The sequence below is a fragment of the Thermobia domestica genome, chromosome 3 (genome assembly GCF_964235325.1).
Source record: "Thermobia domestica chromosome 3, izTheDome1.hap1.1, whole genome shotgun sequence".
NCBI lineage: Eukaryota > Metazoa > Arthropoda > Insecta > Zygentoma > Lepismatidae > Thermobia > Thermobia domestica.
The window spans coordinates 331,015,306-331,034,355 of record NC_137456.1 but is presented as its reverse complement, the minus strand read 5'-3'; the positions used below and the strand labels follow the sequence as shown (position 1 = coordinate 331,034,355).

Sequence of the window (19,050 nt, the reverse complement as noted above, 5' to 3'; positions counted from 1 at the left end):
ACAATATATAAGTTATCTGCATATAGTATTTTTCCACATTACTTGTAATAATAACTAACTTAGTGTTGTTCAGCTGTAAATTTCTCCTCAAGGGATAGAAAGAAAATAAGAATGGAACATGATTCAAATAGGGGAAAAAAAACTGCCTTTTCTGAAACATGAACCTAATTAATCATTAATATCCGAAGGTCACGTTTGGATCGTAGTTATCTAGCATCTGTGTAGCAAAGAAAGATATGCTTAATAAAACAAATGGGTTACACACGTACAATCTTTTATTCAAAAGCTATCATACATGAAGGGATTTTTTCACCCTTTCAAAATATACATCTAGGGTTTTATAATGTGAGCATTTGCATGTTCATCCCGGCTTCAGTCACATCGCACTTTATGTGTATTCATTTGCCTGTCAACATCGCGCTTTGTTCATCCCCTTTCCTTACAAAATGGAAAAGGAAAAAAATTCTGTTAAAAGACGAAGTGAGTGCAAATATTCATAAAAAATTAGCCACAGAAAAATCTAATAATTACGTTAAATACGTATGGATGTATGGAAAGTAGTAGGGAGATGACACTTGTTGGAATTACTCGCTTTATTATTATGATCCAGTCATAAGACAATGAGACCTGTTTTGCTTGAATTGAAAAATCTTTTCGCTAGAAATATGTAAGTACATGTGATGCTGCGAATCAGTCGCGCTTCTGACAAGAAGTGAATATAATACTAAGTATTAATTATAAACCAACAACGAACTTTAAAAAGCAGAGAAAGCACACCAAGTTTGGATTTAGTTCGCATAGCGATGAATATATAAAGTTAGCCTTTAAATCAGTAATCAAGCCAAAAGGCAAAGACAAGCAACATAGCTAACTGTCCAGGCCAATCGAGGCACACACACATTCCAGTTCGAGCTTTGGATAATGATGTTTGTCTCTTTTATTCATTGTTGAACATTACTATCCCTTGACGTAAGTAAAAAATTGTTTCAATGAAAGAAAAAAAACTCTATCCATTGAATTCATTTACTTTCTTTTGTATCAGATGTCATGTAAAAAGTGGAAAACGGAACATATGAAGCCAAATTACTAGCATTACTTTGTTACAAACCTTGAGATAGAAGTTAGAAAGGAGCAACTAAGTAATAAACAAAATACAATATTGATACAAGTATTTGCAATATGATGACCAAAAATTACCCGAACCGTACAAAAAAGAACAAGATTTCCGCTGGACACACACACACACAAACACACACAATGAAGATAATGTGAATCAACTGTGGTGTAGAACAGGGTGTCTACTGGTACTTGAAATACTGGTATTTGATTTTCTTACTGGAAATATTGGAATGTACTGGAAATTATTGTCTAATACTGGAGAAATATAAAGATTTCCTTTGAGACCCTTCAAGATGGCAGTCCCATTATCTGGGTGTAGGTGATGATAAAATTAATTGGTCAAACATTGAAAGAACTTGGTAATTCGAGAAAGAAAATCAATAGTGTTTCCTTTTTTTTTAACCCACTAGTTTCTATGCATTCTTTCCATCAGAATATTGAAGAACTAGCTTTATCAACACATTTTACAGCTTCTTGAATATCATAGTATGCCTTTTTTTTTTTATCCAGGGTGGTGTTTTGAAAATTTGTAAGTCAAGAAGTCAACTCCAGTAAACACCCTGTAGAATCCCGAAGGACGATCGCCCCCAAGCAGTCTTTTGGCATGTTTATAGTTTATGTGAAAGTATATCGTGTAGGATTTCTTGGGACATGGCAAAATAACATTAAAAACGAAGACTGCCTGACCTGTATGAAGATAAAAATACAGAACTATAATAATTACAATAGCCATCTACACTATTTAAAAGTCATAAAACGTATTTAGTAGACACATCCCACTTCGTAAGTGGGTTTCCATGCCTATCGCGGGTGCGTTACACATGCAAAGAGAGTGTATTATTAATTTTACAACGACTTTTCTTAACTATTAAGTAGGGTCGCACAATGGTGTCTTTGGTGCGACATCAACAATACATTACATTATAATACAGAATAATTTTATGTATTATAATTGATTGCTTGAAGCTTCCGTTCACCACGTCGACTAAGCAAGAGCAAGCAATTTACAAACCTAAAAGTGTCAATATGTTACTTACGTTTCTCTCTTTTCATTCTTTCCGTTGCGTGACGAAGCCAGCTTTGAACTGGTCTTTTGATCTCAGCATCTGTAGCAAATTTGCTGGACGCATGTTGCCTCACTGTCTCTGGAAATATAATATTTCTGAATGAGAAAAACTGGCAAATTTCTGCAATAGATATGTGTTATAACAAGAAGGAATATGAAATATAATATTCGACATGCATTTCAATAGGTGAAATGAGGTTCCAAAAGTTATGGGATACAAAGATAATAGGTCTATTGTGCTATGCCTTCTCGAGCATGGCGAGTGCAGCAACTTGGAATGGCATGGACTCGACAAGTCGGTGGAAATCCTTCATAAAGTCTTGGTTATTGGCTATTATGACGTGATTGTTGCAAGTAAAACGTGTGCACAAATGGTTCGTACGATGATATCGTACATGTTTCTATTAACTTTATGTCTAGCAGTATTTGGCCGATTCATTGTTTAGAATGTTCTGCAAACCAATCGCGAATAATTTTGGCTTGCTGATATTGTCTAGGTCAATCGGACTCGAGGATCCAAGAATGCCATATAAACACGACACGCACCACATAATTACAGGCCACAAGCTTGTAACTGCCTTGTTGATAACTTGAGTCTACGGCGTCTCGAGTCTCCGCCACATACGCACCTACCATCAGTTCGTATCAACTGGGATCATGATCAGTATGGCTATCCGGCATATTGGCAGTTATCAAGAGCAACACACACATTGATAGTTTTCGTCGTAGAAGCAACATCACGGTCAATGACCTTTTACAGAAGTTCAAGTAACAGAAGTCGAGTGCTATGTGCATTTATATTTGTTTTCCGCAACACATGAAGTGGTTCTATACCGCTATCCCATAACTTGTAGGACTTTAGTGTATTTCAAAAACAACATCCTAATTTTATTTAAAATCACGAAGCATTTCAGACACGTGGTAGCTTGTAATTCTACCTTATAATTAAGTTTAGAGGTTTTTCAAAACATGAGAAATATTTGTGTACTATACCATGATTTAAAAAAAAAATCTCCTGGATAACGCAAACTGCTCAACATTATAAAAAAATCTACCATCCATTCTTCTTTCTCAAAAATAAATTTTAAAATAGAATGAAACAACAGTTCACGATCATTAAATTTTAAGAAAAGTCAATTATGATATTAAACAAGTAGTGAGTATCAAGAAACTAAGAGAATAAGTTTATGTAAGCTGGTATAAAATACTAATTCACAATCCTGAATTTAATTTCTCGAAACATATCGACATTTATTTTCTCATACAAATTCTTTGGAAAAACTGAGCTCTGTGAACAAATTACTTCGGAGAATTGTCTTACAATACTAACTTCTGGATAATTTTTGCAGTGGATCGAGTGGAAACACATACAAATTCTAGTTAATCGTCTTAAATAATAACATAAGAAAATATATAATAAATCATAATATATTACCTGTAAGAACATCACAAGAATATAGGGGTTCCTCCACAACTAAAGTACTACCTCGAACATTTGCTGACACGTAACCAGTGATCGGGGACTTTCCATTGTTTGATTCAATATTAACTTCCTTATCTGATGATACAGTCTTCTCACAGATTGTTAACATCAATTCATCTGTCTCTTCTTTTATCCGTCTTCGTAAATGCCTCGAAGATATGCAATCTGCGGATTTTCTCTTTCTTTCCATTTCCTAGAATTAATGAAAAAAATCAATGCTTGAAATTTCAGCAGGGCTCGCAAAAGCCATGTTTGAAAACAGAAACAGCTTTGAGTTTAAAACCAGATCTTTTTTTGTTAGTGTTTAAACCAGGTTTTTTGGTTTAAATTGATTTGCTTTAATTATTTAGATTACATGTGAATAGAACTAATTTCGTTTGACCTTAGCAAGCTCCCTCATGGCTGTATGGTTAGCGTACGCGCCTTTGATGCGGGAGACTCAAATTCGCGATGGGTGCTCATGTGACTCAGATTCCACGTTAAGCTGTAGTTGCACGTCTCATATAGCCATGCTACTGAGAGACCCTACACTCCAAGCCTAGATTGTCCTTAACATCTTTATGTAACAGCGGAGACCTTATGAAGGATGGAACCTAAAGCTTAAAGTGGGATCAAATCACTTACCCAGTTTGCACCCAAGAAAAACTGTCCTCCGCCTGGCCCCGAACCCAAGACCTAGCTCGACCCTCTGTAGACTCATGTACAGAAGAGACCTGATAGAAATGTGTTATATTGATCTTGCGTACTTGTGAATATTTTAAATTATTTTAGAAAGACAACTGCACAAGTGAAATCACTATACAGATTATTGAGGTGGGCGAGCTTTTTTTTATTATTTTTTTTATTTATTTTTTTTTATTTAACAGAACTAGTCCCAGGTATTTGGTGACCGAACTTGGCAGGATCATAGTCGACTAAGTTTCAGAACTAGAAGTTGCGAAACCTTATTGGCTACATCCACATCTTATCAATTGGACTTTTCAGTTTTAATTTTAAAGTTCCAGCCTTTTTTAAGAAATAAACGTCGGTTTTAGCGAACTGGCTATTATACAGTGACAATAAAATAAATTTTAACACCATGTGTGTTGATTTCCTCGGGGTTTTCCCATTTCCTTACATTTCTTTCATTTCACCATTTCACTTATTATTATCATCAGTCTCCTTTAGCCTAGGGCATAACCCTAGGAAAATTAATATGCAAAATATCTGCTTATGAAAAATCACACCGGCACGATTAAAGCGGGAGCTTTTCGATGTAAAATATATATATACCGCCCAGCTCTGTACTGAAACTGGACAATCCAGATTCACAGAATACTATCCGTATTAGAATAAAGTGAAGTGGGCGAAGCCCAAATTCTGTTGTTCCCTAGTAAAAAATCAGATTGTAATTATGCTAATGTACTGATTGCACCAAACCGAACAAGGTGCTTTTAACGAAAACTTGTATTTTAAGCGCATGACTTAACTTTATTACGTCATTTTTATTGATGTCTACTTTCGGATCAGCCTTTTATGTTGTGAAAGGGCTCATCAACCTCCTGTTGCATAAGGATGTTAAGGCTACACAAACTTAGTTATATGTAACCTAAATAAATAAAGAAATCAATTTGAACAAAAAGTAACAATGTGAAAACAATATGGTTTAATCAAATTCTTTTCTTTCGACAAAACATGGTTTCTGCCAACCCTGGCAATAACAAAAATTTATGAGCAGTAAGCACAATACGTTGTAGCTTTCCATTACTTTTACATCCAACACCGCCTTCCATCACTCACTGGCGGGTGTAGGACAAAAGCTCACTAGACCTTTTGTCTAAGCTGACTAAATATATAAATAAAAGAAACACATGACTGGGATAGTCATCCATATTTTTCGATTATATTTGCGAATTACCACTTTTACGTAAATCACACCGTGCAGATTAAGAATAAGGTAACATGTTCCAGCCAATATTACCCTTCACAGATATTGTTTTTCTCTTTCCCTCCTCTTTTCAGAATACAACCCTCGCTCAGCTTTTACAATTTGAGTTACTGCAATACTTTTATCTTTTCTTATATTACAAATCGTTGTCATAAAAAATCTAAACTAGTATATTTTAATATATTAGCATTAAATTAGGTTTGCGTATTTTGCGAATAAAATATAATAAAGTGCGTGAAGAGTGAAGTTGCCTAACTGGGATGGCATTTAGTATTTCCCCCAACTCGATCCATGGAACTGGTACTGCAGCTTAGTGAACCATTGTGCTAATGAAAGAAAGAAAAAAAACTGCGGGGTTTCTCACCCCTTTCGCTCGCTCAGCTATATTTCGTAACGCAACTAAGTCACTTTTTTTCAGGGTTGGCAAAAACCATGGTTTTTATTGAAAAAACAAAAAAAAACGGTTTTTTTGGTTTAAACCAGGTTTATTTGGTTTAAATAATTTGCTCTATATATTCTTATCATATATGGACAGAAATAAGTTTGTTTCGCCTTGATGTTATTATGCAACAGCCGGGTTATGCTGGAAGGGGTCACATAAGCTTAAAGCGGAATAAAAACTGCTTCTCGAGTTACATCCGATAGAAATTGTCCTCCATTTGAACTCGGAACCAGGACTAATTGGCCACAAATGCGATACGACTGCCGACTCACTCACGAAGGAATCCTGATAAAAATACGTTGTACTGATCTTTACATGCTTCTTAATATAGCTCTCAAGAGTCATTTCGGAAGGACAAAAAGATAAACAGTTGCACAAGTGAGACCATTATACTGAATTACATATGGACAATTTCAAAGTACTACGGAGTACAGAAGAACTAATTTAATTCAAGTTAGTTAACAACGACTTATATTGGTGACGACTTACTTTGCATATCACAAAGATACGAATTATTTGGGTCCACTTTGGCTCAGACTCATTTATACATAAATAGATATCGAAGATACTTCTCATTTCACTAAATGCCTCTCGTGGGGTCTGTATGACCCTTCCCCCCCCCCCCACACACACAAAGTACGGAATTTCGATGTATTTTATTAATAGTAAACATTGAAACAAAACAATATTTAGAATGTTTCTTTGATTGCAATTAGGCCTACATAACAATAATAACTACAAAAAAAAAAAAAATCACAAAACAAACATTTATAAACTTACATAAAAAGAGTTGCTTTTGTAGTATAATCTTTTTGAGTAATGAATGGGGAATTTAGGTCTGAATATAATACGAATAATATACGGGAGTGAAACGTGATAACCCACAAATGTGTGTTCATCAAGATTTTACAAACACTTACACTTTTACGAACATTTTCGTTTTTTGGTTTAAACCAGTTTTTTTTTTTTTTTTTTTTTTTTTGAAAAAACCACCTGGCTTAAACCAGCCAACCCTGCTTTTTTTAAAAAAAAAATCAAAATCACTACCGTAAAAGACTGGAGGAGAAACAAAAAGCAACCCCCAAATTGAATTTCATTAAGACTTTAGTTCTTCGCATAAAATCTTTCGTCACTGGTGCCTGATAACCCGAATCACGCTTCACAGTCTCGATATTTGGAAATTCTAACCTTTCAACCTCCGTTGCGTTTTGAAGGGGTTCGGCTATTATTTGTAGTTGTAAGTCGCAAATATGTTCGGGGGGCTTCTAACCCCGTTCGCTAGCTCAGGTAGACCTGCATTTCGTAAAGTAAATAAACCACTTTTAATTTAAACATTAATATAGTGGAGAGATGTAACTCAAGCTACGTAAAAAAAAAAAAAAAAAAAGCCTCCACAGTAGCCTTTAAACTCTTTCATTGCATCGTCTTTGCAAATTTCAACACTATGATGAAATTTGCATGAGATACGTCCGGTTAAAATTTGTAAAAAGGCAGATTCTGCTGCGCTGCTTTTAAGTGCAACACTGTTGTGTTTGCTTAAGTCACTTCACAACAGAAAAGAAACACAAAACATATGATGAAAGCAGTTTTAATTGAAAATAATCCATGTTCATCAATTTCGCTAACTAACACCTTGGCGGGTTAACTTTAGCAGACGGCTCTACCAAAAGAAAAATTTATAGGTCGAAAAATAGTGAAACGGTAATATAATTGTTTAAACTCATAAACCATATGGGGCCGCGGTGGCTCAGAGGTAGAGCGTTCATCTCTGGTGCTTGGGGTCCCGGGTTCGATCCCAGCTCGCGCCAAGTGAACTCTGTGGTGGACAAACACCGTGTGCGTGGGTTTTCTCGGGTTCTCCCGTTTCCTCCCACTTTCTTCATTCCACCATTTCATTCATTTCTCATCATCACCGTTTCCCATAGCCTCGGTGCACAATCGTGAGACGTTAAAATAAATATTTCATTTCATTCAATTTCATAAACCATATGTGGGAGTAAGTAACATAGGAAAGTATATGTTATGGTGGAACTATTTGCTAAGGCAGAAGGCGGCTGAATACAAGTTAGGAACGAGATGGTAAGTGTTGTATCTGAAGATTTGGGAAATGGTTAGAAACAATGGTTGCAGTGCAAAGGCAAGGTTCTAGATTACTGGTCCCCCTTCCCATTGAGCAGTAATAAAGACAGAAAACAACGTGCCCTGCGGGGCTCTAACCCGCCTTCACTCGCTAACGCTCGCTCGGCAATACTGTATAAGTTAAATGTATAAACTTTAGTACAGAAAGAAATCTACCCATCTACTAATCCACATCGGGGACCAGAAATCTACAACCTTCCCCATGCAAATCATGTGTCACTTCAAAGGTAGAAAACAACTTGCCCTGCGGGGCTTCTAAGCCCCTTCAGTCGATCAGTTATGTAGCGTTTTGTAACACTAGTGCTCCAAATATAGTAAAAAATAACTAGACAATATTTGCTCATCTTCGCTTTACCACACATATCTTAACAAAATCCCAGAGGCTGGTGCTGGACACTGAATGGCTGCTTATCAGTTTGGTACATCAACAATGCAGGTTTTATGGTAAATCAGTTTGCGTGCTTATTCTTAAACTGTACGCCATAATTTCAGCATGAAATAACAGTGTGAAATAAGAGTAAGAATGTTTTAGATAATTATTTGAAACATAAAAAGTGAAAAATATTTTAAAAGATTCCGACCTATTGTAAATCTGCCCATTTGTTCATAGCATTCCTGCTCTGTTGAACTTTAAACATTGAGTACTACGGCTGTAACTAGAATAACAACAACTCTTTTTTTTTTAAACCACTAAAACTTTCATCGAAACTTACCGAAATCAAGACTAAAATCTGTTGGAACACTTAATATTTCACTAACATCAACCACTGCGTCACCACTGAACCTCACGTATTCCCTCCAATACCACAAACCACAATGCAATTGTGACAAACAAATGACGGTTCCGAACGCGCACCACAGCACTGAGGACCAGGCGAAATTTTATGGTTTATATTTTCTTTTCTGCAGATTTTTAAACATATTCTTTTATTATGAGAGAAATACGTATAATTTTGTGAATTTCTATTTCCCGTTGCTAGTGGCCATCCTGCGGGACAACCGTGGGATTCCCATGCATATAGACCCATGCCTGTCCCAAGCGGGACTTCCCTGGGATTACCTATTTATATCCTGGATTTTTTAGGATCGTTGTGGGTCGTACGGGGTTATAATGGGACGTCCCGTGGACTACTTGTGCTATTAGGGTATCAATAATATGAATTACTCCTGTTGAATTAAGGCGGATTTTCATGTGTCCTTTACCTCCGTGAGTTGCGAGTGATTGTGCTAAACAGCCAATGAAATCACGCATCGGAGATGGCGCGCTACACTCGCGTCAGAGTAGAAATTTGTTCAATTCTGACGGAAGTAGCGCGCGTACACTATTGTATTCACTGACTAACATGGCGGAAGTCGCAAACTTTCTCTTTTACGCATGCGCATTAGCTAGGGAGTAGTAATTTTTCGCAATACATTCACGGATGTATGAAAACGAAAATAATTTACGGTGAATACGCTACATGTGATGCTTCCGTTCTAACGCGGGCATGAAAATCCGCCTTTACTCAAATAATATTGTTGTTGTATATTGCCATTCTAGCATGTAATAAACTTAAATATTTTAGAAATTTATGTTGTTATTTCCCTAGATTATAGGTTATAGATTTTTATTACTAAAGGCCTAAGTAGACTCACGGCACTCTGGTTGTAAACCATCATGCATAATGTGAATTGCTAAGTATGTTATGTACCTGTACACATATATTAACATAAATCATAATTTAATAAACAAAATTAAATTGTAAAATGAAATTTTTATTCTACGCTAATCTGCGCATAAGCTTCAATTAGATGATCATAGGTTAATGTACTTAGGTATTGCATTGCTACCGGGTACCAAGGTGAAAATCCTTTATGGCAAAATAGACTAATTGAGGAATTTCGTCCCTGCTAATTTTGCGACTGGGATAGATTAACACCCCAGGAAAAGGTTTAGGTAGGAAATATACATAACAAAGCCGCAAATACGCATAAGCCGCAAAAAGCGTTGCATTGCATACCAGAGAGTGGATCATTTATCGCAAAGTAGGCTAATCGGGCTATTAAATTCCCTGCTAATTATGCGACTGGGATAAATCCGCACCCCAAGGAACAGGTAAAGGATAAGGGAAAGCAAAAGCAAAGCAAACACTAGTATATATCTAAAGGATTTCAAACAAACAAAACAAAAAGGGATAACTTAACGACTATTAAGTCTACGACGGAATATGCAGAATTAAATTCTACTATTGTCGACAGTGTACCATTGCACCATTAAGATAATAATTGTACATGCAAACATTCCAATATAAAGTGACCTAGAAACACTCTGTTCTCTTCAACCTCAAATATTATATAAGTCTATGTAAGAATTATCGAGCAGAGTTGAAAGACCGGAAGGCTTTATCATCCCAAGTTCCAACAATCATCAGAGCAAGGACACACACAAATAAACATACAGAATGCATTTCTATACATGTACTCATGCAATTATTAGACATATAATATCAACGTTCTCATGCTCATGCAATACAACAAAATTTAAGAATATAAAATAAAATTAATTAATTATCCTTCTTTATTATCTATCCAACCTATTAATTGTATTGTGTTGTTATAGAAGTTATTAATTATTAAAAACCATTAATGGTGATTAATAGTCATTAATTGTTATTAATTATCCGGAATTGTTATTTAGTTGTTATTTAGAGCTTATTTAATTGGTCTGTAGTGCTATGAATTAAGATTATGAATTAATATTCTTTTTACAACTGTCTTTTTATGGTTAAATTGCCTCCTGCATGTGAGTTGCCTCGTTTAAAAACAACAACACGCACTGGCAGAAGATACGTCTAGAAATGTTTGAAATTTCAGATACCGGTACTCTGAATCGTTATCGGCAAAATTGGAAGACTCTTTCTTCACGAGGATTAATTCACCGTCAATAATCGTGGTATTATTGGAGCACTTATGGTATCAATACACTTATGTACTACTGTGTCTATTTAATGTTTGATAGAACTAAGAAAAAGAGGCTAGAGAATGGTTATTTACTTACCTACGAATCGGCGCAACTTTTTCTTACCTTTGGACGCGCTTTTGTTCCTTTCGTGTATTTCTACAACAGTGCTCTTTCAATTTTCCACGTTACACCTTCTTGTTAAATTCACGTCGATCCTGATATCGGTATGCACTTCTATTTTACTCCAACAAATTTGCTTCCTAGTATCAGTGCCCAAAACTTACGCTGTTTCATACGTGGCGTACCTTCTTATGGCCACAGTTCGAATACTTGAAGAACAATATTATAATTCTGTACAAATCAAACGCTTTTCCGGCCAACACCCATCCGTGTTTCCACTTATACATTGTCCAAATTACAATAACCAATAGAATGGCAGAATCCACATTTTCAGCCCATATTAGGCGACATGGTTTCACTAGCTAACATTCGTCGGAATTAAAAATTTCCATCTCAACATCTTTTCTCTATTATACTGATAACGTCCATAAAGGATTGGAGAAATATAAGCTGAGGAATTACTTAACGCCACTGCCTTCGTTTAAATTCACACTTAAGGTTCGGTATATTGTTCTACCTTCTTGGCTGCATTAACACGAGTTTCCTGTTATATCATTTCAATGTGTAAACAGGAAGCCTGTATCAGCTCACTGTGGATATCCATGACGCGATTACTAGTTGAACTAATCTTTTCTCTGCTGTAAACCAGCTACGCTAAAATATCACAATTAAAATTGCATTTTTTCTTTCCGCAAACAACTGGGTACGTTGATTCAAAATTTGTATCAAGAATACGGTCAATTTCTCGAATGCAAGTAATCGTCGGTTCGATTCTGCTTAGTCACAGATCGACAATCTGGAATCCTCTTTCTTCGCTCCATTGGGTACACAGATTAAATAATAGGAGAAAGGAGAGAGGATTACTCATTATATAGACGATTACTTAAGACGAGAATGGGTTCCAAGCAAATTTTAAATTCATCGCATGTAAATTCAAGGTAGCGACTACAGGTCAACACTATCTCAAAAGTCTATTCGTCTCGTTTTGTTTTGTCATGCATAAAATAATATAACCTAAAATAAAATAGTAAATTAAATTCCCAAATTATAATATTAACAGTTTACTAAATCAATACGAAAATGTGACGGTTGTCCACCCTTGAGTCTTCATGCACTTATGTACTATACTTAAGTATCAATAGTAACAATCAATAGTAGCCATTCCTCTATGCCCTCTTCGATTTCTCGCATTTTTATGTAATCATTTCTCTATTTCGCTATGTAACCACAGATATCTCTATTTAAACCCCATTAATTGCTGTGTTAATACCCACTCACTTGGGGTGACTAATTTGTAAATATGCATTCCTCTCCTTTTGGAAATGATATCATAAAGCTGATCTGCTACGTGATCTACTATGACCTATGTATTGATATATCTTCCATTTCATTCATGTTTAGAATCGTTCTTTATGCCCATATTAAGTTTGTTGTAAATCGATTTGCTAATGTCACTCAAATCGATGCCCATAATTACGTCACTTTCTTAACCCACTGGTGATACATCGCTTATTGCACTTGCTCACTTACTAAGCAAGATGTTGATATAAAATTGTGTCATTAAGATGTGCTAAAATATTGCAACTAATTTGCACCCCTGAGTATACAACATTTGTTGCTAATTATAACGATAATATTTCTTCCTTACTTATGTATTGTTCAATTTCTAATGGGGCCCTATTTCGTTGAGTATGGTAGTAGTAGGGACCCCGTTATGGCGAACCGAGTCAGCAAAAATTTCTCGATTCTGATTGGCTGGGAGAGGTCACGTGACGTTAGGCCCCGCCCACGCGGGAAATTCAAATTTTCAGGTCACGTGGTATGACGTCATGAGTCACCCTGCGGGGAAATCCCTCACCCGGGATTTTTGAAATTTGTTCCCTTTTACGGGTAAGATGTGTGATTCTGATTGGTTGATAGCTGTCACGTGATTTTAGACCCTGCGATATTTGAAATTCGTTCCCTTTTACGGGTAAGATGAGTGTTTATGATTGGCTGATAGAGGTCACGTGATCTTAGACCCTGGGATTTTTAAAATTCGTTCCCTTTTATGGGTAAGATGAGTGGTTTGGTACCTTGAATTTGATTGGTTGATAGCGGTCACATGATCTTAGACCCTGCGTTTTGAAATTTGGGTATCCTCTTTGATGAGTACTTTGGTACTACGATACTGATTGGCTGATAGAGGTTACATGATCTTAGACCCGCTACACGGTGAACAGGTCACATGGTATGACGTCATGTTTTACCCTTGCGGGGAAATCCATCACTAATTCGTTCCCTTTTACAGGTAAGATAAGTGCTTTGGTACCTTGATTCTGATTGGATGATAGAGATCATGTGATTTTAGGTCCTAGGATTTTTGAAATTAGGGTGTCCTTTCTGATGTATACTTTGGTACCTCGATTCTGATTGGCCGACAGAGGTCACATGATTTTAGACCCGCCACACGGTGAACAGAATACGTGGGAAAACCCCATCACTCATTTGTTTCCATGTTACGGGTAAGATGATTGCTTTGGTACCACGATGTTGATTGGAGGATAGAAGTCGCATAATCTTACACACCCACCCCAATGCTAGACATTCAGAGTGCTATGACGACGATCCACCCTAGACCTGGATTTTTTTAATGGTTATCCTTTCTGGTACCTTAAAGTTCCCATGGAGGGTTCAACCTCCTCCTTAAATAACCCTTTTTTGGTATCATGATATTGTACTGAAGTTTACATTAAATATTATCGTTCTCTTTGGCAGATAAGATGATTACCAGCTTTTTTTTACCTTGATGGAGATCCTGTCCTTGAAATAGTTGCCTATGTCTCTGGAAGTAACAATGGTGAAAGAGGGGTGTCGCTTGTAGATTTCTTATAACACATTGTTGTGAGCTTAAGCGATTTATTGCTCAGTAAGCGCTTCATTAATGGAAACAGTGTTGCCAGATTTTTCTTACCTAAACTGTTCCGATTCTTTTCGAAACGGTTCCGCAGAGTGCAAGAAATTTTAAACTAAAAAATTTTTCGAACTAAAAAAAATTTCAAAACTAAAAAAAAATTTAAACAAAAATTTTCAAACAAAAAATTTTGAAACAAAAAAGTTTCAAACAAAAAATTTTCGAACCCAAAAAAAATTTTCGAACTAAAAAATTTGAAACAAAAAGTTTCAAACAAAAAATTTTCGAACCCAAAAAAATTTCGAACTAAAAAAATTGAAACAAAATTTTGTCGAACTAAAACATTTTTAAAAACAAAAGTTTCGAACTAAAGATGTAAATCACATCTAAAAATTTTTCAAATCAAACTTTTTATCGAACTAAACTTTTAAAATTTTCGAACTAGAAATTTAAACCAAGTTTAAGAAAAATCCTAAGAAATGTTTCTCCAGGAATTGAACTCAGGTCTTTCAAACCAAAGATGTGTATCCTAACCGTTTAGCTATGAATGAATTCGGATTTAATCATGCTTGGTGGGTTTCGAACCATGGTCCTTGAAAAGGATACACTTATACTTTAAGAAAATAAATCTGACAGTGTAACGCTTCCGTTCGTGGATTAAAATAAAATGCTGATAGACTTCTTTGTGTGTAGACATAGAAGCACATATGATTGAAAAAATGCAAACGTCAGCAGATCGCATTACTTTAGTTTTACTACGAACGTGTCAGCATGATTCATGAAAAAAGCAAACATTGACATTCTCGTATGGAATATGATGAAAATGAAATGTCGTCACAGTTACGACAAGTAGTGACATGTAGAAATCATTTGGGATCGGAATTGCGATACTATTGAGAAACGTGAATGACGTCACGATCGATTGTTACACATCGTTTTGGTTCGTGATTCATGACAAAAGCAGCGAGCGTTTTGATTGGTTCGTTATGACATCATTTTATAAATTTCCTCGTTTCTGATTGGCTGACGGTGACATCGTTTTCACAGCGACCTAAATAAAAATCTAAATTTCATTTTTTAAATCCTACACCGCTCTCAACTATCGTGTGAGAAGGTCTGTTCTTGAAAAGTGTCTTCATTTAAGAAGCTTTACTGCACCGACTTTTTGTTCATTGAATTTGAGGTAAGTTCAGTGAGATTTTATTTTTCACACAAGATTCGAAAATCATTTTTATTTTATATTTGTGGGGGTGGATCACGAATACACTGTTTTACTTTTAGTACGAAATATTTAGACTATGAAGAAATTAGTGGAATGGGAAAGTGGGAGTACGAATCAGGAACCCCCACACATTAGAAGTAAGCACGATAAATGATATGGTTTAGCGTCCCTTTAGCGAGCACCCGTCGGGAATTGAACCATGGCTAGAAAATGTGTGCGCTTAGTTTTGAAAAGAATGCATTACAAAATTTCAGAAACTATGCCTGAGAACAATATGGTTCGATACCCTTTGAAAGCATTAGCGGCCCCTTCAGCTTAACGTGATATTCGAGCAACCATCCGGGATTGAACCTGGGCCAGAGGTGTGTACGTCAATCATTTAGCTTAGTTTTGAAAAGAATGTATGATAACGCGTGAGAATATTAAATTTCAGAAAAGGTTTGACAGCGATCCGATGTGGGAAAGCAAACTCCACCGTGGATTGAACCAGGACCTTCCACGTTAAAAGCATGTACGCTAACCACTTAGCCACGAGTGCATGAATATGTGGTTAAAAAGATTTACGCTATACAGATTTTGTTTTGACAATTACGTATGTGTAACGTTAATGGTTGGTGAATCTCTTCAACTTGCAAACGCATCATTTAAAGGTCGTTGTGAGTAGAAAAAAATGCTTACGCGTATTTTATCACATCTCAGTACTGTTGAAACATTCATTAATTTCATGCATTTTTTTATCACTATAGAATGGTAGGTCAGTTACATGCTGATGTAATGGTCTCGAGTTTGACAGCAATAAAACACACATTTCAGTAACATAATTATTTTTAAAAAACTTTGATTTCTAGTACATGTGTTTTCATAAGGAGATTCTGAACGTCACCGCCAGGAATCAAACTCAGGACCTTTACATGAATTACTTAGTTAAGAATTTATCATGAATGTTATGATTTCCTGGGCTAAGCGGTTAGCATACGCGCCTTTGGCGTGGGAGACCCGGGTTCGATTCCCGGCGGGAGCTCATGTGGTTCGGATTCCACGTTAATCAGTAGGTCCACGTCTCATATAGCCTCGCTGCTGAAAGGGACGCTAAACTAAAAAAAAATCAAAAAATCAACTCAAATTCACGCTGCTCAATTCCTTTTTTCCATATCAAATTTATCGCAATTGTACCTGTTTGTTTGTTTTCATTTTTTAATCATGGCCGAATCGGGTTTTACTGTTCCCAATGAAATCACTCGTCATTATAGACGATTTATGTACGTTTATGTATTATGAGGTGTGCACGTCAACCATTTAGCTTAGTTTGAAAAGAATGTATGATAACGCATGAGAATATTAAATTACAGAAAAGGCTTGACATGCACCGACGTGGAAAGCAAACTCACCGAGGCTTGAACCAGGACCTTCCACGTCCGAACCATGTACGCTAACCGCTTAGTCACAATAATAATAATAAAAAAAATACGCTATACAGATTTTTGTTTTGACAATTACGTATGTGTATCGTTAATGCTTGATGAATCTCTTCAACTTGCAAACGCATCATTTAAAGGTCGTTGTGAGTGGGGAAAAAAAAATGCTGACGCGTGCTTTATCACATCTCAGTACTGATGAAACATTCATTCATTTCATGCATTCTTTTTATCACTATAGAATGATAGGTCAGTTACATGCTGATGTAATGGTCTCGAGTTTGACAGCAATAAAACACTCATTTCAGTAACATAATTATTTTTTTTAAAAAAACTTTGATTTCTAGTACATATGTTTTCATAATGAGATTCTGAACGCCACCGTCAGGGAATCAAACTCAGGACCTTTACATGAATTACTTAGTTAAGAATGTATCATGAATGTTATGATTTCCTGTTTATCAGGTGATTAAGATTTTTCTTTCTTCTTTTCTTTTGTAGTAAATTCACGCTGCATAATTCCTTTTTTCCACACATTACATATTTGTTTTACCGTACCTGTTTGTTTGTTTTCTCCTTTTATTAACCATGGCCGAATCGGGTTTTACTGTTCGCAATGAAATCACTCGTCATTATAGACGATTTAACATTGAGGGCCGAATGCTCGAAATTCAATTCAACGCACCGCCCGTAGGAACCGATGTCATACAGTATGTACATAACAGTTTCCAAGCAATGCTAGACCATTTGTTAGCCAATGTCGACGATGAGGCGATGGTTGGTTTATCGGTAATATCACCACGGAATACCAATAAACCGTTTTGGGTGAGTTTTCGCCAAGCCCGAAACCTGACACTGGAAACGATGTGGGCCTCGTTCGAAAGAGTTTTACAAAGTAACAATGCATTTCTCCTGCACGAACCATTCACCGTGCATTTTCATCGTGTGGATATTCCAAGAGGATACGGATATGGAGATCGTTTAGCACAAGGAATACTTCAAAATGAAGAATTGTTACGTTGCAAGCGTGGGATTGTACGTGTAAAAAATCAAGATTCAAGGTGCCTGGCGTACGCCCTTGTTATTGCTATTGGCCTGAAAAAATACAAGAATACAGATATGAAACGACATAAGCAATATAAAGATCAATCGAAATGTATTGTGGACGATGAAGTGGATGCGTTATGTTCAAATGCAGGAGTCAATTTGGATCATGGTGCCAGTGTAAATGAAATTCGACAATTCCAGGCATACCTCAAAGAATATAAAATTACAGTGTATACCAGTTTCTCAGGTCGTGATATCATGTACGAGGGGCCCAACGATGAAAATCGCACTCTCATAAATTTGATTTGTTTGGCTGGCCATTTTGACATCATTCAATCTTTAACTGCTTGTTTTGCAACCAAGTTCTACTGTGAAGCGTGCCATAAAAAGTATAGTAAACGTAACAGACATGTAAAAAATTGTCCTGTAACATGCTCCAAATGTCTACAGAGACCACTATGCGACAAGAACCAAACGCCGATATTATGCAACGACTGCGATCGTCAATTTTATGGCGAAAAATGTTTTAATAATCATCGTAATATTGTATATCATCAAGGGGAACCTGTATGCAAAATGGTGAAGCAATGTACTAAATGCTACAGAGTATATTCTTTTGTACGAAGTGGACAACGCATTCATGATTGCAATGAGATCTTTTGCAATGTTTGTAAGAAGATTGTTCCAGGATCCCATCAATGTTTTATGCTTCCCGATCGACAATGTTTGAAACCTGGTGTTCCTTCACTCATGCACGCAAAGAAAGCCTTATTGATATTCTATGATATAGAATCTATGCAGGACACGAATATTGGCGATAATACGTATGTACACATTCCAAATTTATTGGTTGCACAACAAGTATGTTATGCATGTATTGAAAACGATAATATCCAGCAGTCTTGCAGTACGTGTGGTCAGCGCCAGCATATTTTCCAAGGAGAGGATCCAGTTTATGATTTTCTTCAGTACTTGCGGGAACGTCGTCCCAATATAAATAGGATTTTCTGTGTCGCACACAACGCTAAGGGATACGATGGACATTTTATCCTAAAGACCATGGTAGAACAATGCCAATGGAGACCTGACGTCATATTAAATGGGACCAAGATACTGAGTTTAACCTTGAATAATCTGACGTTCATTGACTCGTTGAACTTCCTACCTATGGCATTAAGTAAATTGTCAAAAGCGTTCAATTTACCCGCAACCAAAGGCTACTTCCCGCATTTCTTC

The 19,050-nt window shown here is 36.3% G+C and overlaps 1 protein-coding gene across 3 annotated transcripts; it reads right to left on the bottom strand.

Moving 5' to 3' along the window:
• Positions 1-257: 257 nt before the first annotated feature.
• On the bottom strand, positions 258-9,266 carry LOC145681956 (uncharacterized). Of its 3 annotated transcripts, none has more exons than XM_081753557.1 (3): positions 8,890-9,266; positions 3,621-3,861; positions 258-2,264 (listed from the first exon to the last, which is right to left on the bottom strand). In XM_081753557.1, the coding sequence occupies exons 2-3, from the start codon at positions 3,856-3,858 to the stop codon at positions 2,149-2,151; spliced, it is 354 nt and encodes a 117-aa protein (XP_081609683.1). In that variant the 5' UTR covers positions 3,859-3,861; positions 8,890-9,266; the 3' UTR covers positions 258-2,148. The 3 variants fall into 3 exon arrangements, 2 of the variants coding, with proteins under 2 accessions (XP_081609683.1, XP_081609684.1); XM_081753558.1 differs by lacking the exon at positions 8,890-9,266 and adding an exon at positions 8,758-8,873; XR_014130877.1 differs by lacking the exon at positions 3,621-3,861.
• Positions 9,267-19,050: the final 9,784 nt, after the last annotated feature.